Source organism: Centruroides vittatus, unplaced genomic scaffold, assembly GCF_030686945.1.
Source record: "Centruroides vittatus isolate TY-2023 unplaced genomic scaffold, ASM3068694v2 scaffold_324, whole genome shotgun sequence".
NCBI lineage: Eukaryota > Metazoa > Arthropoda > Arachnida > Scorpiones > Buthidae > Centruroides > Centruroides vittatus.
In genome coordinates, this window is record NW_027122701.1 from 2795669 (window position 1) to 2819549 (window position 23881).

Consider the following 23881-nt stretch of genomic DNA (forward strand, 5'->3'; position numbering starts at 1 on the left):
CATAATGATCCTTTGCAAACTGGCACGGGGGGGGTTAATATCTATTAACATTTTTCACAACCAATCATCCGTGGCACAGTTTCGACCAATAGAATCAGTCGTTTCTGTATTTTAAGCAATTAGAAAAAAAACCAACGACAGCCGCTCTGACGCATTTACTATCACTTTTAAGACGTTTAACCCACTAAGAAATGTTTCTTTCTCACGAAATTGACTAGGAAACATACCCACCGCCATCTGTTGGAAGAGAGAGGAAATATTTGATCGAAATTCTTTTAGTATCTGTTGTAGTTGTTATTGCACAATCGAATTTATTAAAATTATGCAATTGATATCGAAGACTGAAAATATTTGCGGTCATATCTATCGGTAACTTATCTTATCCTTTGATGTACAAAGTTCTAGTTATACACCCGAACAGATTGAAAAGCAGTCTTTTTTGTACTCGTAAAATTAAGTTTCTTAATATTCGTTGTTAGTGTTTAGTATTGTTTAAAACGGTTTTTTAAAGTTTAAGACATGACGCTGTTGAACGCTTCCATGAGTTTTTTCCTTTACGTTGAAGAATTCTTCCTTATTTGTTTAGTGCTCCCTTGGGTGCCATCTTACAGGTAAAGCTCCATTTCTATGTTAATTCTCTGTTTAGTTACCGTGTTAAACAAAAAGTTTTTGTATTTTATAGATTAGGAGAATTATTGAATTTTGCCAAAAGGTTTCGTTTACCTCTAAATTTAACATTTACCATGTACTTCACCTTTTCCATAGTTTTTATTGTGGTAAATATTGTAGGTAAATCACTTCTTATTAAGTTCTATTGGCGGTAACTAAAGTTTGTTAAGAAATGTTATCATTTATTTAATTATTAATCTATGAAAATGGCGTATAAATGCAATATCTAAACTTTCAGCTTTAGAACTTCACGTTTTGCAAGTAAACGAGATGGTGAGAAACACATTTGATACATTTAAATGGAATTTGTTTCACGCGCTTAAGTTTTGCATGTAAGAAACAATTAGAATTCATAATTGTCCGTCCGTTAACGAGATGTAGTATTTTTTATTGATTTATATTCCATGCAGAATTATCCACAGAGTTCTATCTTTGAGCATGAATGAAGCTTCGCTTCGTAAGTCGACAAAATCTTTAGAAGCTAGCCTAAAAACAATTTTAGAGGAGCAAAATGTAAGTAATTACTATAAAACAGAAGATAAGAGAAGTAAAAATCAAAGATATAAACTTTCCTTTACAGAAAGAGGTATCAAAAGACGATAAAGAAATACAATTTTTAAAGGAAGAGTTACAAAGAACTAAAAATGGTTTGTTTATTATTATTATTATTATATATAGACTATATATTTTTAAGTTAAATTCTTAAATTTGTTTCCATTTTTACAGAACTGAATACAACAAAAAATTTACTATCAAATTATCAGTCCAGTAAGAATTTAAAATAAAGTTGTTTATAAATAGTTAGTGTTCAACAATTGTTAATAATAATAAAACAACGTTTCGTTCAACATGATTTTATTAAGTATGCAAACAAATTTTACATATTTTGTGCAATTTTAGGAAAGTAAGGCATATATTATTGAGTTTGCATCGATTTACAATTAACTATAAAAATAAAATATGTAAATAAATATATTAAAGTTGGAATATATACAATATATTCTCAACGATAAAAAAAATATTGATGTCTATTTTATAATTTTTGCAAGTTCCTCTTGCTAAACATTGTTCAATATTTAATCAATATTAACAATCAACATAACAGAAAAATTGTAATTAGCAGCTTTGGTATTTTGATCATTATACGTGTATATATATATAATCATTTGATCAATATATATAATATATATATATCTTGCTGTGACTAGTGATAAAAATATTTAAGTAGTTCTAAAGATTTGTTTAACAATAACTAATGTAAATCCATAGAAATTTCTTTTATACATAATTTCTACAAATTCGTGTCTGTGTATATTTCTAAAAATTTAAAATTTTTTTGTACAATAGAACATGATTTCGTACTTAATTATATTTTTCTTATGGTGAAAATTTTGTTAAACTTTGATTGGTGATCGATTATACAAATCATATTTTCTATATATAGGCCTATTAGTGCTGATATTAGAGAAAATTCAATTTTTTTTCCATTTTAAATGGCTGGAATTATTATTATTATATAATTTAATTTCTTCGTAGTAATAGTAAGTCAGCAATTGCCAGATTGTCCGTTTCTGAGCTTGCAAAGTAGCTTGGTCTTGCAATCGTCAGTGCAAGGATCTTTGTAATAGTCGCTCATTTTTCTATAATATCTGGAAAATTAAGTATTCGTATTAGTAGAAGCACGAATTTATAACTTCTTTAGATGGAATCGGAAGGAGATAAAAAAATTAAAATTACCTATAAAATTGTTGAAATACTTTATCATCATTGTCAAATCTTTTCAAAAGTTTATCCCATTCAGATGGAAGAAGAGAAGACATATTGAAAACCTTTTTTGCGGAATATTCGAACTTCCAGACTGGTTTATCCGTCAAATTTGCTTCAGTTAGGTTTAGAAAGTAAGTTTCGTGATCAAGAACAACCTAAGAGTATTACAAATATTGAAAACAAATGTATTGGACAAGGGGCAGTCTATTAATCACGTGTACAGTTTTTAAGCTATTTTGCTCCTCCCCGAACTGTGTACAATGATATACTTTTGACAAACACCCTGCTCTTTAATTACAAGTACAATCGTTCACAAACTCTACATTATAGAAAATACTTAAAAAAGTACTGCACATATTTTTTAACTGATAGTTTACTCACATGACCAGTGAAGTAAACTTGTAAGAACAAATTCGTATTCCACTGATACCGATAAAAAAAGGTCCACGTAGGCAACGCCTACTCTCCTCATGTACAGTACAGTACAATGATGAACTTTTCGCGACCCCCTCTCTCCGTTAAACTGTACACATAATTAATGGACGGCCCTAATACTTTATTAACTTGTACTTTAACTTACTCGACTACTATTTGCATAATTTCCATCGACGGTATAAATTCTATAACCGGGATTTACGCTGTTATAAGTTGTTATACTCGGTCCAATATACGCTACATTAATTGCTGTAGCAGTATCTGTATCGTAGAACACTTCGAATTCGTCCATGTGAGTGTGACCAAAAAATTGAGCAGTTACTGTATCATTATATCTAAAACAATGACGTAATTCAGATTAAAATTACCAATTAATAAATTTCAAACGATAATGTTATATAATTACCTTTGAATTATTTTATAATAATTGCGACTCCACACTCTCAAGCAATCGCTACTACCTGGCGGTATGTGTCCAATAATGTGAACCTAATAAAATGACCAGCATCACTAGTTTAACTAGAACTAAATTATTATTTCGTACTTTCTAAAGCATGAAATGATTAGAAAAAAAATGAAATTACTTTTTCTCCTTTTAGTTCGGCCGTTTGTAATTCATTAACGAGCCATCGAAGCTGCTGAGCCGGGTCTGTCGTGTTTATTAGCAACCACCTTCAGAATTTTAAATTTGAATAATTATGGAAAAATAGAAATTACTAAATATTATCATATTATTTTGCATTTTAAACATCGAATTAAAATATTTTGCAATCCTCTATTATATATTTATATAATTCTTATCTAAATGATGACGATGTATCATATACTGTATATCAATAAGGATGTAAATCGTGTCAATTCATCAAAGGTTTTTTCATTTGGTGTAGACTGTAGAGTTGTGTTATTAATGAACTCATGAATGAAATGATTCTTACAGTGCTGACATCCTTAGATATTAAAATAATAGAGTAAACAACAAAACAGTTACAAAAAACCAACATAACTATAATTCTGAGAGCATTTTCTACCATAGTAATTCACTATATATTCATAAATGAAAAATATTTGATTCTTATTTTATAAATTATATCTATCTTAAGTCGTATTCAGATAAATTACTTTGAAATAAGTATGTTTGCAAAATTTAGAAGTTTCAACATTAAATACAAACAACAAAATTTCAAATTAAATGAACAATATAATAAGCCTATAAAAGATATAATGAAAGAAATTAGTATAATTCATTAAAATGAAGAAAAAGTATTTATTACATTATTAATACTGATACAAAAATTGTATTCAATAGCTAGTACATAATACTTCATGGCATTTTCAATTTAACAGAAATGTGTAAGACTTTGTGTTAACTGCTATAAAACTTGTTATGGTTTAGGTCACTTTTGATTTTAACCTGTTACATTTATTTATTTTGAATATAATGAGTAAAGTCTATTGAGAGGATCACATTCCACATACAACAATCCAAACAAACCCTTAAAAATTTAAAATACATAAAAGCATTACATACTTATTTTTAGTTTTTCTAATTCAACAAGTTAAAACTTATATATTTCCTTGCATATAACTGCAGGAAATTGCTAGAACAAAAATAAGACTATTGTTTAACCCCTATCTATGGGAGAAACTGTTGCTCAATTGGTGAGAGTTTGTAATTGCAATTTAAAATTGGCATATAAATTGCTTTGTTGTACAATCCTCATCCCCTTTCAAATTGACATTTTAAAGATAACCTACAAATTATAAGGCAAATTGGAAACATTTTTGTTTTAGTGTTTATCAATAATAATACAGAATTTAATACTCATTCAGTGTTGCCATTAGTAAGAACAAAATATAATCAGAATAAGCAGACTTATAATGAGAAAAGACAAAGCATTATAAGATAATATGCTACTTATTTGTTATATTTGTATGTATGTATTTCATATTGCATTCTATAGCATAGTATTCTTATAAGTTCTTAAAATGGCACAATTTATACTGTTATTATCTCAGTTCTTTTTAAATATATAGCTGAATCTATAATGTATATAACCTATAATTTAAAAAATATAAAAAAAAACTTATCCAGAAAAATTTACTTATAGATTATGTGTTTCTAATATAAGAATTTTAAATATTAAATAATGCAGTTAAAATATTTTAATAAATTTTAAATTTTATTCTCTTTTTTTGAGAATGTTAATTATTTTTCTGTTTTGTTATTATTAAAATGTGAAAGTGTAATTTTTTGTTTAAAACAAATTCTGAAGATTATACTGACTGATTTAAGAGTCAAAAATACAATTTTCTAAGTATCAACATTTATTAAATATCTGCTTTCTGAATTAACAAATACAAAATAATTAATTTAAAAGATTTATTATAAAATGATTTCAGCTTAAAAATATATTCTTGAATGTATATTTTAAATATTAGTGTTTTGTTTATCAGAATATTCAGATATACAGATGGTAAAGAAAGTCACTCAACACCTCTGCTATAGAATATAGAATGTACCCAAAGTTAATTTGTTCTTATCAAGAACATTAGACCAAGGGAGAAACAAGGGGGATTTTCATCTTAATAGATGAAATCAGCATGAATGTAGAGCAGCATTTCATACTTTCTACAGACTATAGATTCAATTATCAAAGTATTTAGTATTCAAAATTTCTTTATTTCAGATTTTCTAAAATAAGACAAATCAGAAAGTATGAAATCTTAATCTACAACTCATCTCAACATTTTTGTGCATTCCTAGAAACAACAACTAGCATAGTTTGGTCATCCACCCTAGAGTTCCTATCTATAGTCTTTTGCAGAATAAGAATAGAATCAATATTCATTTGCCTGTACAGTATAAGTGAAGAAAAAGTTTTATGACCATTACAATGTAGAACATTATATATATAGAAAGTACATTAAAAAATTATTAGATAGATTATAACAGTTCAAACATATTTAAAATATCTGACGTTTTTACAAGAATGTGAGATTAAAAAAATAAATAAAAATACAAATGTCACCACATCATGTGAAGTGATGTCTGAATATTAGAAGTTTTTATTCTGTTCTATTTTGTTCAAGTTTGTTAAATAAAACAGAATAGCTTTATTGCTTAGCTACAGCAGCACAGTGATAGCCATTCAAAATAATTGCATTAGCTCCATTCTTATTCTTGAAAATACTATAAATTATAACATTACCATCATAAAATGCATTCTTTTAAACTTCCTTTACAAGATCATATTGTATTCTGGTTTATCTTTACAAATTCCATTCCATAGCATTTTGAAAAATAAATTTGGATCATTTATATAGAACAGAACTTACAAATATTGAAAAAGATACTTTCCCTCCAAAACAAAAAAAAAAAACTATCACTAGAATCTGAAATTCATAATACTGAAATGTATCAGAATTTCCTGCGTATAACCTGCAAAACAAATTGCTAGAACATAAATAAAACCTTTGTCTAAATCACTCCTGAAGTGGCTGTTAAAAACCTGTCATGATATGCAGTTTAAAAGATATGAGCTTAAACACTCCATTTTCTTTATTCCCATTAAGCAGTTCTCATTGTAGATGTAATTAGGCAGACTTGTAGGTCCCTGCACCATTTCACCAACAGGGACCTACAAGTCTGCCTGACTTGCCAAGTGGAAGATGGCTCCAATCATTACCTCTTTGACTGCTATACTCTTGAACACGAACGCATGAATATTAGACTCCTCATGGATGAACTTAATATTAGTTGGCCATGCAACCACTCTGACATTTGGGCTAGCAAGGAAATCTTCCTTGCCTTTGAAAGGTTAGCCAGAAGCTTCAGCAACCCCTCAATGAGGCTCATCAACAACTAGATTCAGCTGCCGTCATCGGACTCTTCTTCCGCAGCTGGCAGCCTACTCATCACGCGATCTCATTGTACTACCCGTGGCTGTACTACTTACACTACAGTCTGTCTCCTGCTTGCCTGTTGCGTTGCATTTCTTATATCCCCATCAGTAATACTGTTCAGCATGTAAATTTTTGTACATATTTGGTAATTGGCTTTCTTCTCTCACCACATTGTAATACTTTCCTCTTTTGTTTCTATATCCTATCTTATATACATTCTGCAATACTGTTCAACTTGTATATAATTGTACATACTAGTTATTAGGTTTTTTTTTTATATGGTGAATACCATATAAAAAATGTGAATACCATATAAAATCCGTTAAATACAGTTGAATTATTTTCAACTGTATTTAACGGATTAGTAGACTTAAGTACTCTAGATTATTTTAATTGTATTTATTTATTAATTAATTATTGATCTTTCTATGCCTTGTTTTTGTCATTATATAGTTGTGTTAGTCTTGATTCTCCAATTTTATCTTTGTGTCAACTGGAGGGTTTTCTGTATATCTTGGGCCAGTTCTGCTCCTCCTCTCCCTCCACTAAGTTGCACAGGTTGTTAGTAGGCTTTGCACTTCACTTATTTTTCGCCTTAGCCCCCCTCAAGCTTTTAGTGTTGTGTGCTACTTGGCTATGGCTTCTCAGTGCATGGCCTCCGAGCAGAGTATTATTAGGAATGATAATTTTGAAGAATCATTTACGACTCCTGAAAACTGTATCATTCATGAGGCGGGTGAGCTCCTAGGTGGGATCTTAGGTCTCTTGCCAGAAAATAATGGCAATTACATTACTAAGCCACAAAGGACGGTAGTACAGGAGAAAGTAACTAAACTCTTTGGATGTGTTAACCAATTGCTTGGCATTGTTAAGGAAGCTAGAGACAATCGTACTTCTCAACCCACTACTACTGCTCCTAACCAATTATCTTATTCAGAGGTCCTTATGACCAACTTAAAACAAAGCAAGATAACATCTGTTATTCAGAAAACTTTGAACAACAAAATTGACAAAGAAGGCTTGGGGGCAACCATGCAGTGCTAGTATACCCTAGGCAAACAGAGAATGGGTTCAGGATAAATATGGATGAAGTAGCTAAAACAATCAAACAAAGGGTTGAACCCCATTGTATTGGGGTACAGGTAAAGTCTGTCTTTAAAATTAAAGGAGACGGAATATGCGTTTGAGTGAAGAATACTAAGGATTGTCAACTATTGACTAACGCAATTCGAGCCTTACCCGAGGTAGCTGATAAAATCGAATGCAAACAGGCAGAGGGCAGAAAACCACGCTTAATTTTTCTTAATGTCCCTGATTCTATCTCAGCAGAAGAAATACCTGAGGCACTATTTGAGCAAAATGATATTTGGGGTCAAATAAGAAGAGAAGAATTACTACAAGACTGTAAAGTTCGGACAATTATACATAGGGGAAGAGTGAAAGAAAATTGTGGTCACGTTGTTCTTTCGGTAACTCCTAAGATCTGTCAAGTAATATTAAACAGTAAGTACGTCTCTCTGGGTTGGGCCAGTGTACGTGTAGATGATTTTGTACCGCTAATTAGATGTTACAACTGTTGCGGTTATAATCACATGGCCCGTGACTGCAATAATAGGCTTACCTGCAGCCAATGTGGAAGAGAGCATAAATATACAGATTGCACGAGGAAACACAAAACACCATCATGCATTAATTGTAAAGAACACAACGAGAATCAACCTACTAATAAACACATTACTGAAGATCATAATGCCTTTAATGCAAAATGTCAGATCACTCAGAGATTAAAGCAACAAAGTATCAAACAAACAGACTATGGCATATAACAATATAACTCCTTCCACTCACACTGGTATCGTCTCCTCCAACACTGCTAATAGTCGCCTTACGAATAACGTCAACATAACTCAGATAAATCTGCAGAGATGCAAAGCTGCTTCTTCTCTATTGCTGAAAACTGCGGAAGATTGGTATTCCGATATACTGTTAATCCAAGAACCCGGTGAACAACAGTATTGTCCGGTTCGGGAAATGGAGTAAGTATCCTCCAAAAGACTATACAACCCATATTACTACCGGTATTTTGGTACATAACAAGAATCTCAACACTCAGTTTTGCCCTACTTGCAGTACTGAGAAGGAGGACTACCATCCTGCTAACTTTCAATAATGGTGTCTTGTACCTCTCCTCTGCCTACTGCTCTCCTAATGATCAGCTCGAGAACCTTATCGATGATCTTGACAATATAAACAACTCTATTGGTCATCACCCATGGCTTATTGAGGGTAATTTAAATGCCAAATCTACAATTTGGCACAGTCCGTTTGGTGACCCCAGAGGACACCTTGTAGAAGAATTTATGGCCAAAAACTCTCTTACTTCTAGGAACACCAGTAACCTTCCAACTTATTTCACTGATAGAGGCACAAGTTGGGTAGACGTTTGTCTCACCAATTCTTTTTCCCACCATTTAATTACCTTCTGTGAAACTTCTGACACCATTACTGCCAGTGATCACTGGTATATCCGGTGGAATCTCCAGAATATCCGGACTAGCAACGCTAACACTGAGGCCAAATACCACACAGATTGGCATCAGTTCAAAGATGTGTTCAGGGACATCTGGTTGAAGGCTAACCCTTATAAAGTGGACATCAATAAATTAGTGGACACCTATTCTAACTCCATTCTCCAAGCTTACCACAAGGCAACCAATAGTACTGCTAGCAAAAAGAAGGGGGCACCTTGGTGGAACAAGGACCTGGAGGTGTTAAGGCAGCAGGTGAGGGCTAACCTTAAAGCCCTGGTCACACTATGCGATTTCCAGCCGCGCGGGCGACTGCAACCGCGACAGCTGTTCCCGTTAACTGGTAATCCCCCCTCGAAAACCGGCGCGACTGCAACCACAACTAGAAACAAAAAGTTTGTTCTACTGGCGACGGTTGCAAACGCGCATCCAATCAGAAAACGTCTTTGTGCCACGTCATACTTTGTGTTGTATATTTGTCAACATATCTTGATTATAACATTTGTATTAACTCAGTTTCAGTACATTTAAAAGCTATATTTGATATAAATCAAATCTGAATTTATAAAAATTATTGTTAGATTTATTTTAAAAAGTTTGATTACTTTTAATAATATACAATTGAATAAAATAAATGCTTATATAAAAGAAAAAAATATATCGATTATAAATGAATTAAATCATTCGAGCTTTCCTCTAAACAACACTTACCGTCAAATATTCACTTTTATAAGATTGATAAATAGCATCCAAAACTTCTGGGACTGATATAGAATGACTGATATCGAATTATGGGCCACTCTAAATTGATATGCCAAACTACGAAACGTTTCTCCTAAATTATATATAAGTATTGGTATTCATACGGATATATCCCCTATAACCTACGGCATCCGAAAGCCTTAATTCATTCATCAGTTGGTGAAAGAAAGCATGATTGTTTAGCCCGTTGATTTTCATTTCGTCAAGTTTTAACCCAGCATGAACGTTTTTTCTTATTTTTCTCTTCGTATATTCTCGCCAGCTCTAACAAAAGTATCGCCTTTTTTCTTTTATTCATTCCAGAAAAGGAACTGCTTGCTATTTTAATAATAATAAAAAAGTAGCTAAAATTCCGTAAATACTCTGAAATAGAACGTAAAATGTCGGTAAACTCAGGAAAGTAGACAAAAACAAGCTACTGTAGTTTTATTGGTTTATTATAGGGTCACGTGATTCCGAGTTGCAACGTCAACGAACAATGTGTGACCACGAGAAGACGCGCGCGACTCGCGCTTGTTGCAGTTGCGGTCGCCTGCGCGGCTAGAAATCGCATAGTGTGACCAGGGCTTAAGTGCCTCCAAAGGTCCTGGGACCCCATTAACAGAGAAGACACCAGGAATAAATATAGGCAATCTCTGAACAACTACAAAATGCAAATTAATAAGGCTCGGACACAGGCCTGGAGGGCCTTCTGTACTAAAATGGGCAATCTTTCTGTTTGGTCAGATCCTTATTACATAGTATGTAAGCCAAGAAAGAACACTAGTATCCCAATTAACCTTTGCAAAGACAATGGGGATCATACTACAACTTATAAAGAAACTATGGAACACCTTATGGACGTCCATTTTCCATTGGATGATGCCTCTAGTGACATTCCCAGACAAAAAGACATCAGAAAAAACATGAATGTCCTCCCTGAAACAGATGACGATGTTCCCTTTTCATATAACGAGGTCTTGATGGTATTGCTCCTCTAATGCTCAAACATGCATTCAATGCCGTCCCTACAGCCCTAGTATACATCTATAATAAGTGCCTACAGCAAGGGGTCTTCCCAAATAGTTGGAAGCATGCAGACATCAAATTTATCTCTAAAAGGGACAACGATAACATTAAGAAGGCTGACCAACTTAGACCCATCAGCCTCCTTTCTGTTCCAGGGAAGGTTTTGGACGGCCTCATTATCAAAAGGATTAATCATTTTCTCAATACTAATAACCTCCTAAATAAACAACAATATGGCTTTGTAAAGGGCAAATCTACTTACCATGCCATCAATAGGGTTACCAAATATATTAATAACTCATGGAAAAAAGGAGAGCACACTCTACTCATTTCAATAGATTTTAAAAATGCATTTAATACTCTGTGGTGGCCTGCCCTAATGGGCCAACTTAAATCCTTTAAATGCCCTCAGAACCTTTACAAAATACTGCTCAACTATTTGAAAAACAGGACCGCAGGTATATACAACTATGGTGAAAGAATCATCCGTCTCTTGTCCTGGGTTGCCCTCAGGGATTTCGTTTGGGACCAGGTCTTTGGAACATTGCCTACGACAGACTGCTTCAACTCAACGAGGATAACACCCACCCCAGTTCTGGTATCATCCAAGGGTATGCAGATGATACCCTTGTGATGTTGTCAAACTACAACAACGAAATACTACAACAAGATGCTAACGAAATTTTAGACAAAATTCACGAATGGTGTGTAAATAACAATCTTCAAGTGAATTTCAACAAATGTGAAGCCATGGTCTTATCTAAGGGGAAACAACTTAAAAAGCCCTTGAAGATATTCATGAATCATCAAAGGATTAAAAATACTACAAGTCTCAAATACCTTGGGTTAACTTTTGATCAAAATATGAGGTGGGCATCACATATCACCAATGTTACTAATCGTGCCATCAAAATTTCTAACGCACTCCAATGTATAAGCCATAGGAGTTGGGGGATGAACGAGAAGTTCATCAAAATAATCTACAAAGCATGTATTGAAACCATCATTCTCTATGGCGCCCCCTTCTGGGCAGAGGCGGTCGACAATGTTCGCACCAAAAAGAAATTAAACAAAACTCAAAGACTCTCCCTTCTCAGGTTGTGCAGAGCTTATAGGACTGCCCTGACGGCTGCTCTCCAAGTTCTTTCTGGAGTCCTTCCCCTCCACATTAGGGTGAAGGAGGAGATGTGGCGGTGGCACCTGCTCAACGGAGGGACAAGACAGTGAACTTTACAAATTTATGGAGATTGGGCTTTTTCCCAACTTGAACTAGCCCCTTCTTTCCCACCTTACATCTAACCTAAATGGTAAGCCCGAGGTCTCAGAACCCCATCCCAGTATCGCGGCTGATATTTCTATCTTAGACTTTCATGACAATCCCAACTATTATATACAGATATTCACCGACGGATCTAAAAGCCACAGCAAGGTGGGATCAGCATTTGCGGTTAAGGAATGCAACAATAGCAATTTCTCTTACCAGGCAAGCTATCGTCTTGCCAGTATCTGCACAATTACTCAAGCTGAACAGTTTGCCATTCTGCAAGCTCTTAAATATGTTAACAACTCTAAGATCAGGAATTGATGTATTAGGATCTGTTCTGATAGCCAAGTCGCTATCAGGAGAATAGTCAACAATCTTGGCTCTCTCTCTCTTCTTATTTGGGAAGAAATTCTCTGCTCACAAAACAACGTGGCCTTCTCATGGATCAGGAGCCATACAGGGGTGGAAGGGAACTCTTTGGCGGACTCCCTCGCAAAGCAAGATGCTGCTTCCTCTGCCACCCCCACCTACTGGAAAGCCTCAGACATCGCTATTTAAACCACGATTCACAGTACCGCCATCCAGTTGTGGCAACAAGAGTGGGAAGACGGAGACTCCGGAAGAGCGACCTACCAATACTTTCCAAACATCTCGTCCAGACTTCAAAACAAGAACTTCTGCGCCAACTTCCATAACACACAGCTCCTGACAGATCATGGAAATTTCTGGCAATACCTACATCGATTTGGACTTAGGGAACATCCCTATTGTGACTGTAATGACATCTCCTTACAGAATGCCACTCACTTGATCTTTGACTGCACCAAACATGACAATCACCAAATTAATCTGGAAAGAGTAACGCTAAAAAAGGGCTTCAATTGGCCCTGTCCACCACAAGCTCTCATGGAAGATCCGGATATTTTTGCAGCCCTAGAAAAATTCATCCACGCTACCGGCGCACTGGACCCTACCTTTAACTAGTTCGTCCTACTGTTATTGGACCTTTTGTATGTTTATTACTGTATTAATGCACCCATTACGCCTTACTTAGTTTTTTCCTTGTCATCTTTTTTTTCAACTTGTAACTTATGTATTCATTGTATATATTTTGTATATTATCTTTTGTTTGGTTAATAAATGCGATGCAGGTGCTCATGAGTCTTCCTACTTCACCATCTATCCTATCTTACTTTTTCTTCACCTCCCACCTTCCTCAACTCTTCTAATCTTTCCTATCCTCCTTTCACACCCAGGCAATACCTATGAGTAGTCCTGGGTCTTCATCCCCTTTGTGCTACTACTACTGTAAGTTTAGGACTTGATTATTAGAACTTCTAATGGCTTGCCACCAGGGCCGGCCATCGGGGGGGTGCGGCGGATGCTACGCACCGGGGCCCCGCGATTGAGGGGGCCCCAACATTATCAAGAATGCAGTATTTTTAGTAATTTTTCTGAAGTAATTAATGTATTAGCAAGAACAAAATCACGCTTTAAATAAACATGCATTAATATATGTTCGTGTTTGTAAATTTTTTTATTTTAGAAAAACATTTGGGCCCAAATAGTTTCTTGCACCCGGGCCCCTTTATCGAGAAGGCCGGCCCTGCTTGCCACCTTAAGGGTCTATTTACACACAACAGTGACATGTTGACACAGTGTTTGGTGACGGCAACATTGAGCATGGCACAGAGATAAGTATTTACACACAAGTGACTGTTGGTGAGTGGTCATAGACTTTTCTGAGGATGGATTGGCTCTGATAGCTATATCTTTGGATAGAGAAGAAAAAGAAATGCAATCAAAAAAGAGTACATCAAGCATGGACAAAAAATGTTGAATTTGATATGATATAGTTCCCTTTCAAAAACAGATAACAGAGGTCAGATGCTTTCATTATTCAATTTATATGTCTATTAAATTTCCATTTTGTTTTTCCTCTCTCAGAAATAAACACAAAGAAATTTATTTGCTAGAAGGCATTAGATTTATGTCATTGATAACTTCAGACTTTAATCAATCAATCAATCATACCTTTGATGAATGTATGATTTATCCTTATTTTATATTCCTTTTAATTCAAAATAAAGTTCCATTTTTTAAAAAATTTTAATAAAAATTAAAATTTATACTTTACAATTTTGTTTAACTGCAATAAATTCTATACTTATTAATAAAAATATATTTTAATTTAAAATAATAATATTGAAACCAAAACATTCAAATTAAACCATTGATCTTATGGTGGCTTCACACATTCATACACATTCACTATTTGCCATTTCTCACTGCTTGTTGGTACATTGAACTGAATAAAAGAGGATGAATAGGCAATTACAGTCAACTCCGCTTAAGTCGACACCCGGATAACTCGTCACCGAGGTTAATTAATTAATTTTCTGTGGTCCCAGCCGACTTACATAGGCAATAATGTTATTAATGTTAAAAAACTCGGTTTACTCGACATCGTTTAACTCGTCACCACTGGATAAATCAACATACTTTTAAACACTTTCTGTTTTTAAACACTTTTAAATACTTTCTGTTTCACACTTTTTTGACATCTGATAAGTTGACTCCCCTCCTGAAAAAATGAGTTCACACCGTACAATAAGCTGTGTGGTGTGAACTTATTTTTCAGGGGGGGAGTCGACTTATCAGAATTCTAAAAAGTGTGAAACAGAAAAAGTATGTTGATTTACCCAGTGGTGACGAGTTAAACGATGTCGAGTAAACTGAGTTTTTTAAGGAGTAATGTTCAAAATAAACCACTCAGTCGGTTTGACGAAACACAAAATTTATATTTACAGTAAATGTACAAAATAATACAAATTAAAAGTCACAATTAAATATGCACAAACACTAATCCAACGACAACCGACTATTCCCGTACACGTTCGTCGAAAGAAACTCCTTACGACCTCCCCAAACAGACTTGTAATTAACAGCACCTCCGAGTCAGGAACAAGTTCATACTAAAACACTGGAGTTACTTTCCCCAGATTTCCATAGCGTCCAATGAGCGAGACAGTTAGAACTTTGGTAACAACGATCCTAATCCGATCCGATCCGATCTTCCCGATACGAATCCAGCCGATCCCGATACGAACTCACGATACGAGCTGTTGTTCCCTCTGAAACTACGGCTTAAATAGACCCAACGTTCGAATCGTCCGCCAATCAAATTTGAATTCTTCCACAACGGCCGCCAATGGTCATTTCCCGCCGGCCAATCGTCTGTCTGACGTCGACTTGAAACTCAACGGTTCTTCCCACGGAAGTTTCTAACGGCCGTTTCTAACGGCTTTCCCATTATGAAAGTTCGTTATAATAAACCAGGGCGGAAATCGCTCGCCTAGCGATTCCAAACCCTACATAAGGTTAATAATATTAATGCTTGTGTAAGTCGGCCGGGACCACAAAAAATTGACTACGTAACTGATGAGTGACGAGTTATCCAGGTGTCGACTTATGCAGAGTCGACCTTATTTGGCAATTGGTAAATACTGAATGTTTGGAGACTCCTTTAAATTAACAGGTTTCAAAACAACTAAAGAAAATACAGTTTTTAACATTGATACTAGGGCATTCAATTTTTCAAAAGTACAGTTAAGAGTGTTATCATGGAAAATTTATGTCAATTATCTATGTTCAAAATATAAACACATCTCTGTCCTACTGTCAGAGCAGCTTTTATAAATTAATTTAATAAAAATTCATTTGAGCATGTTCTCTTAATTTATTATTATTATTTTTTGAATATATTTATTAAATATAATTTATGACTGAAGCTGAAAATCAATTATGTTTTTTCTTTTAGTTAATTCTACAAATGTGTTCTAGTGGTCATATCCTGACAATGCAAATGGACAAGATTCGTAAATGACAACAGATGCCACATATACCAATACTAATGAACAGAATTTATATTTTTAATTTCATTTATAAAATATATATATAGTAGTATACTATATGCTTTTCTTGGATTATATATGATAAATATAGTAAAACCTCATTTATGTGGTGACCTTTGAGGTGTACAATTTCTGGCCACAGAAGTGAGATCATCTAGGTAAAGTTAAAAAAAAACTGATATACAAAATTGTAATTAAAGTACCATACTAAATCATGCTAAAAGTTTAATACAGACTATAAAAATAAATAATAAATAAAATAAGAAGTGTAGATAATACTGCAGTGGCATGCTGTGACATTTGAGGACAGGGAAACTGTTTCTGAAGAAAGCCGACTTCCAGGGGCAATCAGTTAATTGTGCGTCAGTGGTGGTCTAAAGCCCTGGTCACACTATGCGATTTCCAGCCGCGCAGGCAACTGCAACCGCGACGGCTGTTCCTGTTAACTAGTAATCCCCCTTGAAAACCGGCGCGACTGCAACCACAACTAGAAACAAAAAGTTTGTTCTACTGGTGACGGTTGCAAACACGCATCCAATCAGAAAACGTCTTTGTGCCACGTCATACTGTGTGTTGTATATTTGTCAACATATCTTGATTATAACATTTGTATTAACTCAGTTTCAGTACATTTAAATGCTATATTTGATATAAATCAAATCTGAATTTATAAAAGTTATTGTTAGATTTATTTTAAAAAGTTTGATTACTTTTAATAATATACAATTGAATAAAATAAATGCTGATATAAAAGAAAAAATATATCGATTATAAATGAATTAAATCATTCAAGCTTTCCTCTAAACAACACTTACTCTCAGATATTCACTTTTATAAGATTGGTAAATAGCATCCAAAACTTCTGGGATAATGACTGATATCGAATTTTGGGCCACTCTAAATTGATATGCCAAACTATGAAATGTTTTGCCTAAATTATATATAAGTATTGGTATTCATATGGATATATCCCCTATAACCTACAGCATCCAAAAGCCTTAATTCATTCATCAGCTGGTGAAAGCACAATTGTTTAGCTCGTTGATTTTCATTTTGTCAAGTTTTAACCCAGCATGAATGTTTTTTCTTATTTTTCTCTTCGTATATTCTTGCCAGCTCTAACAAAATTATCGCCTTTTTTCTTTTATTCATTCCAGAAAAGGAACTGCTTGCTATTTTAATAAGGAAAGTAGCTAAAATTCTGTAAATACTCTGAAGTAGAAGGTAAAATTTCGGTAAACCCACGAAAGTAGACAAAAACAAGCTACTGTAATTTTATTGGTTTATTATAGGGTCACGTGTTCCGAGTTGCAACATCAACGAACAATGTGTGACCACGAGAAGACGCGTGCGACTCGCGCTTGTTGCAGTTGCGGTCGCCTGCACGGCTGGAAATCGCATAGTGTGACCAGGGCTTAAGGCAGGGATGAGCAACCTGCGGCCCTGATGCATAAAATGTGAATAAATATATCAATTTCCCAGCTTAAGGAAGTATGCAGTAAAAATTTAAACATTATTTTCTACAACTTATGTATGTGAATGGTTTTTCCTGCAATGAATTTAGTAAAAATTAAAACAAGAAACTGGCTAACAGACACATCAAAACTAATTTAAAACTAGCAGTGACTAATATTTAACCAAATATTTCCAATATATTACATTTACATCAGTTCCAGAAGCTAAATTAAGTATACCTATGCTAATTTATAATTATATATGAATAATTCTGATTTACCAACATTTTTTTTCTCTTTCTTTTGTATGTGGCCTGCATCAGTTCAAAAGTCTTAAAATGCAGCCCTTACATAGAAAAAGGTTGCCCATCCCTGGTCTAGGGTCCATTCATATTCATTTGTTCGATAAGCCAGTAAAAACTGTAGACTTCTCTAAATGTATTTTTAATATCACAATTACATTCTAAATTGCTAGCCATGATATAAGGGCTAAAATTAAAAAATAAATTATAAAAACTTACTTGGTGAAATAAAATGTGCAGTTGATATTCATACCTGGTACAATACATTGTTGAATTGTATTAATATACTTTTAAAAAAAATTATAATTAAATGTAGCTTTGTAAAGAAACGTACGTACATAAAATTAACATAAAATATTCTTTACTTTTTAAATTTTAAAACAATCCACTTAGTGAAATAGCTCAATACGAATGGCTAATGATGGATTCAGAGATGGTCCAGGTAGGTGTGCAGTGTGTGCATGCCAAATCCCTAGGGTGCCGGCACTGGTCAATGTCAAATGCCTCTTGTCGCATCACTAGTGTACCTCAAAGAACATGACAGGGTGGTTGTAAATTTTAAACATTTCTCACTAAAGTTTAACATATTTAAATTTTTACAGCTAAATACTAAGTATTAAGTTTAACATATTTAGATTTTTACATTGTCCATTTTAGATTGTCCATCATTTGTTTTCTAACTAATTCGTTTTAGGACCAGTGTCCACGAAAATTTCCAAAATTTCCAACTTTTTAGTCAATCTCATTGAACTGGAAAAATTTCTGTCTTTATTATCCAATATTACGAAGAAATCAGTCCCCACTGTACTCAGCTAGAGATTGGTTCAGTTATGCTTTTGTTTAAGTAAAATTCTGGCTCTTTCAGCAAGGTTTTATTTATGTCCCCAATTCCCTAATCTCTTAATGATTTAATTACTTCTTAAGTAGAAATAAGTCAAAACCAGTTACTTTGTACCTGAATATTTGTAGTCTTGGGAAAAAAGTGGAAAGACAAATTTTTATGACAACAGATATATAAATTGTAAATTTAAGGAAAATAAATTCTGGAGCTTTTTTGTACCTTGTGCGTCTCATTCATTAAATTTGGTTGTAAATGATGCTGCCAAAGTAATAGTTAATTTTTTAACATTGTACAAGAATTGTACACTTTTTTCTACATACCCTTATAGATGGGACATACGAAATCGTAATATCACTGGTTTAACATTGAAACCTGTAAGTAATATAACAGACATGGAGAAAATGCAGCTCTGAGAGATGCATGTGGCTCTTTTTGAGATACATGCGGTTCTTGCTAAAAGTGTTAATTTCTGTTTTTTATTATTATTTTTACAATTTTATTATTATAATTTTGTGAAAATATGTTTATTTAAAAAAATTCAATATTTGTTTTATATTATATTTATATTATATAATAAAATCACACTACCATACTATCCACCATGATGGTACAGAACTGCAGCTCCCATGCATTTTGCAAAACCTACATTTTGGCTCCCACTAAACTCTTGCTTGCCCACCCCTGTAATATAAGATGAGTGAGCAGAATAAAAATATCAAATATTTCAATGGATTTTTTTTTAACTTTTGTCAACTATACAGAACTATCATAAAAACATACCAGTAAATTCCTATCGGTTGGGTTAAGTTATAAATGTACAGTACTTATGATTCACATAATCAGGTGAGGGTGTCCAAATATCTAGCAGGCAGGCGAATAACAGCCCAGAACTGGTCTGGGATAGAATCATTGGAAGCGTTATACGTGTGTAGCTTCCACCAGCTACACACGTACTGCTACACTCAACTGTGTGAGGTTGGTGCTCTGTAAAGCACATGTGCCAATGCCTATAATCTGGCTGCTTGAAAGCTGACCTGGTTTCGATAATACAGCGCTTCCATTCTGCCACTGATATTTGAATATACAATAGCAATCTTATCGTTTATTTCAAATGTAGTATAGAAATTTGTAATAAGATACATAATGCAATTATAATAAAATAATAATTTTAATTAATTCAAACTACGCTAAAATATGAAAATTTATATTTTAGAAAATACAAGGGAAGCGGCACTTCCACTGCTTCCAATGACGGCACACCACTGTAATACTGTATCCTTTGAAATATACAGTAATTCAAAATTTCATACAAAGAAATGTATTAACACTGAATTTCTTTTAATTTTAAATTTAGAAATTTCTGGAAGAATTTTATAATAATTATTAAGATAATATGAGATGGTGGCATATCCACCTACCTCTAGAAAAATTAATTAGTAACTAATCATTAATGTAGTCCAAAAACAGCTCAATAATTTAGTAGATTGTTTGGCATTAATTAACATTAAACAATAGAATATTGAATGTCATCCATGAGAGGGACCTCAGCACACTGAAATTCCAAAATTATTTCAACAAAGCTTAATTCTGTTTAAAGTATTTAAAAATAAAATATATTGAGTTTAGAAACATTGGGTTTTCTTACTCTATATGTTATGTAAATGGTGATAAATAGAACACTCCTATCCTGGCCACCAAGATGAAGTTGATTTATATTAAAACTTATGCAGTTTTCAAAAAATACATCTCAATGACTGAAATTAAGCACCAGGTCACCAAATTGGAATGCCAATTTGGAATATTGTTGGTGACCAGATGCAAATCTTGGTTAAAACCAAAAATGTTGATCAATTTGGCATTAAAGTTTTTGTTACTGAAAGTTAAAGGTTTAGTTGATTGTGCTTATGCAGTTTTATAAGGGAATTTCAGAAGTGGTCACAAAGTGAGGTTTTACTATATACAGGGCTATTTGCTTTGTGTGAAAAATTTCAAGGGCTGATTCTTCCAATAATTTCAAACATAAAAGTTCATATAAACATATTCAAAGTTCAAAACAGACTAGTTCTAAAGTTACAGGATGTTTAATGTGTGTGCAGAGCACCTATTAATGCAGATGATGATTGAAATTATTGAAAGTATCAGCCTCCAAAATTTTTGCATTAAAAATAAATAAATACATAAATCACCCTGTATAGTTTGCATATACACAAAATAAAAATGTTTCCTTAAAGATAAATGAATATAAACTAAATTTCATTGGATTTCTTATGTCAATTGCTTGGTGAAATTTTGCATATTTTTACAGTACAGTACAATTCAGGAAAGAGGTGGAAGTCTTCACACATTAAAGGTGTGAAGACTTCCACCTCTTCTCCATCTCTTTTCTGAACTGAAAACTTGGCTAGCAGGGCAGAGGTTCGAGACTAATGACGATTTTCAAAACAACATTAAGGCCCATCTCAAGTCACTGGTGGCAACATTCTATGAAAAGGGGCTTTCAAAGCTCATCCACAGATAGACAAATGCCTCAATCTTCACAGTAATTATGTCAAAAAGTAATGTTTGTATCTGACTTTTGGTAATAAATTCATTTTGTTATTTACACTTGTCTTTGCTTAATGACCATTGGAGGTTGAAAAAATATTGCCCTTGTATATGTATATGTACTGTACACACACACAAAATTTGTGGTAGTAATTTTGTTTAAAAAACATTTTAAATCAAAAGCCTGTGAGTTTTGATTAGAAATCACTTATGTTTGACTTTTGATTTATAATACTTTCAAAGAATTTTTCCAACACTATACATAACAAATATCAACCTGGTTGTATTTGATATGCCAAAAAACTGAGATTATTTATTGACTATAACAAGGTTAATTTAACAATTAGAAATACTGTACATTTTGGCCAAGAGCCTCTCCCCATTTATCTACCATATATAACCAGTACAGTTGTATCTGAATTAGTTAAGTAATTAATACTTCTGGAAGAAAAGATTGGATGGAATCCAGGTAGCATAATTAACAATGCATCTGCAGGGTGTGTGGGTTTGAGACCCACTCTGGGCCAATCCTTTTCTTATATATTATTCTATATTTAAATTAAAATTTATTTTTATTTATTAAATTTCTCATTAGACGGAAGTATTACCACTTATGTATAGCCAAATTATTTTATTTCTAATTATTACATTAGTCTTATTGCTGCTTGATTAATAATCTGACAGTTCATATGGCATATATATATATACAGGGTGGGCCAACGAAAACGAAACGGCAGAGTGTTCGTGTTCGTCCAAGCTAATCGCTCGGACAGGTTGATTTTATTCTCGAGGGGACATCTTTTGCAATAAAGTTTTTGCGATTCTGAATACAACAGACAACAAAAAATTTTAAAAACTCATTTATTTTGTATTAACTAAACAAACATTTATTTCGAAAAAAAATGTTTGTTTAGTTAATATTCAGATTCGCAAAAACTTTATTGTATAAGATGTCCCCTCGAGAATAAAATCGACCTGTTCGAGCGATTTGCTTGGACAAACACAAACACTTTGCCATTTCGTTTTCGTTGGCCCACCCTGTATATATATATATATATATATATATATATAATAGAATCAGGTTGATGTTTGTGTGTTTATGTTGTTATCTATACTTTCATGCTGTAAGTGCATAAAAAATTTGGCAGTTTTTATTGTATTGTCTTAAATGATCACTGTGATACTCAAACTAATGACTCATTGCTTGTTGCTGCAGACAATAACAGAGTATAGAGTGTATATAAACTCTAAATTGCAATATCTCCAAAACTATTCACTTTTTGAAAAATCAGAAATATGTGGTTCTTCATTTTTCAATTTCCAATCACACCTAAATACTCTTTTTACAATCATTTGCTACAGAGTTATATAACATTACATTCTACCTGCCAAGCACACCATAGTTGTAATTCACATCAAAATTTTTATTAAAATTATATATATTCTACATATTACAACAAAGATTAAAATCAATTTTAGAATTTAAATAATAAGTAAAATATTGTCAATTTATTACACATTTTCAAACAAATAAATAAATTAAAAACAAAAATTAGCAGAATGTGTATTACTAGACTATTCTAGCTAGTATTAAAGTTAATTTTTAATACAGTGTCTTCAAAATGTTATCATTTTAAATTATTACAATTATGTTAATTATCATCTGAGAATGTTGTAATGTACATTAAAACATTGGAAAACTGTCCAAGTTTCACATTTGTCTACTACAATTTCTCAATGTGTTCACATTCTGTCACATGGCCTGCATGGAACTGATACTTCCTACACTCGCTACAGCATATCTGTTGTCCCTTCTCCCATAGCAGCTACAATTCTATGGCCCCTACAGCTCACTCATGTAGCACATTGATAAGTGATTCCAACTTTGAAAACTGCAGAACACAAAGTGTCTTCTCTGTTGTGGAGTTTCCATTTTTGTTAATGGCACTTCCTAGATGTAGTAGACAACAAGACATTTGAATGCAGACGAGAGATGAAACTCAGACAGCAGCAGAAACTATAACTAGTGTACATTGAATACTTCTTAGATAATAATTAATATAATTACAGTAATTTAAAATGGCAACATTCTTTTTGGAAGACCCCATATAATTTTATAAACAACTGTTTATATTTCAAATCTGTAGAATAATAGAATATTTCAAACAATCTATAGACTATTTCAAAATATTCTATAGATTTTTGAATAAATATTAAGCAGAATAAACCATTAATGAAGTTCTTAAATTATTAAAAACTGACAAAACTACTTACCAGTTCTGGGTGTTACAGTAATTCATATTAATGGAAACAATACGAAAACCAGGATTTACTTTGATAGAATAATAAGCTCCTCTAAAATAAAATGAAACTTCTATTATTAAAGAATAAAATAAATAAATATAAATTTAATATTTACAATTACATTCTAAATTAACTGACATGGATTAATTAAAAAAATTGTAAAATAAAGTTGGAGATTAATATTAA

The 23881-nt window shown here is 33.0% G+C and overlaps 2 protein-coding genes across 4 annotated transcripts in view; one reads left to right on the forward strand and one right to left on the reverse strand.

The window, feature by feature from the left end:
• The first annotated feature begins 382 nt into the window (after window positions 1-382).
• LOC136988196 (uncharacterized) lies at window positions 383-3257 on the forward strand. The gene is made up of 6 exons (XM_067286033.1): window positions 383-611; window positions 683-789; window positions 908-1001; window positions 1080-1182; window positions 1250-1316; window positions 1396-3257. Exons 1-6 carry the CDS (start codon window positions 520-522, stop codon window positions 1452-1454), a joined length of 522 nt encoding a protein of 173 aa, XP_067142134.1. The 5' UTR covers window positions 383-519; the 3' UTR covers window positions 1455-3257.
• Window positions 1508-23881, reverse strand: part of LOC136988192 (sphingomyelin phosphodiesterase-like) — a 62501-nt gene continuing 40127 nt past the window's right edge. For all 3 annotated transcript variants that reach the window (XM_067286026.1, XM_067286027.1, XM_067286028.1), the window contains 6 exons: window positions 23666-23746; window positions 3456-3543; window positions 3278-3360; window positions 3017-3206; window positions 2407-2591; window positions 1508-2318 (listed from right to left, as the gene is read on the reverse strand). In XM_067286026.1, the coding sequence (XP_067142127.1) occupies window positions 2216-2318; window positions 2407-2591; window positions 3017-3206; window positions 3278-3360; window positions 3456-3543; window positions 23666-23746 (730 nt within the window). In that variant the 3' untranslated portion in view covers window positions 1508-2215. The remainder of the gene's footprint in view (window positions 2319-2406; window positions 2592-3016; window positions 3207-3277; window positions 3361-3455; window positions 3544-23665; window positions 23747-23881) is intronic.

Excerpts from the sequence above, each read along its gene's own strand:
- LOC136988196 (XM_067286033.1), top strand. The coding sequence starts at position 520 with ATGACGCTGTTGAACGCTTCCATGAGTTTTTTCCTTTACGTTGAAGAA. Across the intron at positions 612-682 it reads CCTTGGGTGCCATCTTACAG|ATTAGGAGAATTATTGAATT; the intron begins GTAAAGCTCCAT and ends TGTATTTTATAG. Across the intron at positions 1,183-1,249 it reads CAATTTTAGAGGAGCAAAAT|AAAGAGGTATCAAAAGACGA; the intron begins GTAAGTAATTAC and ends TTTCCTTTACAG.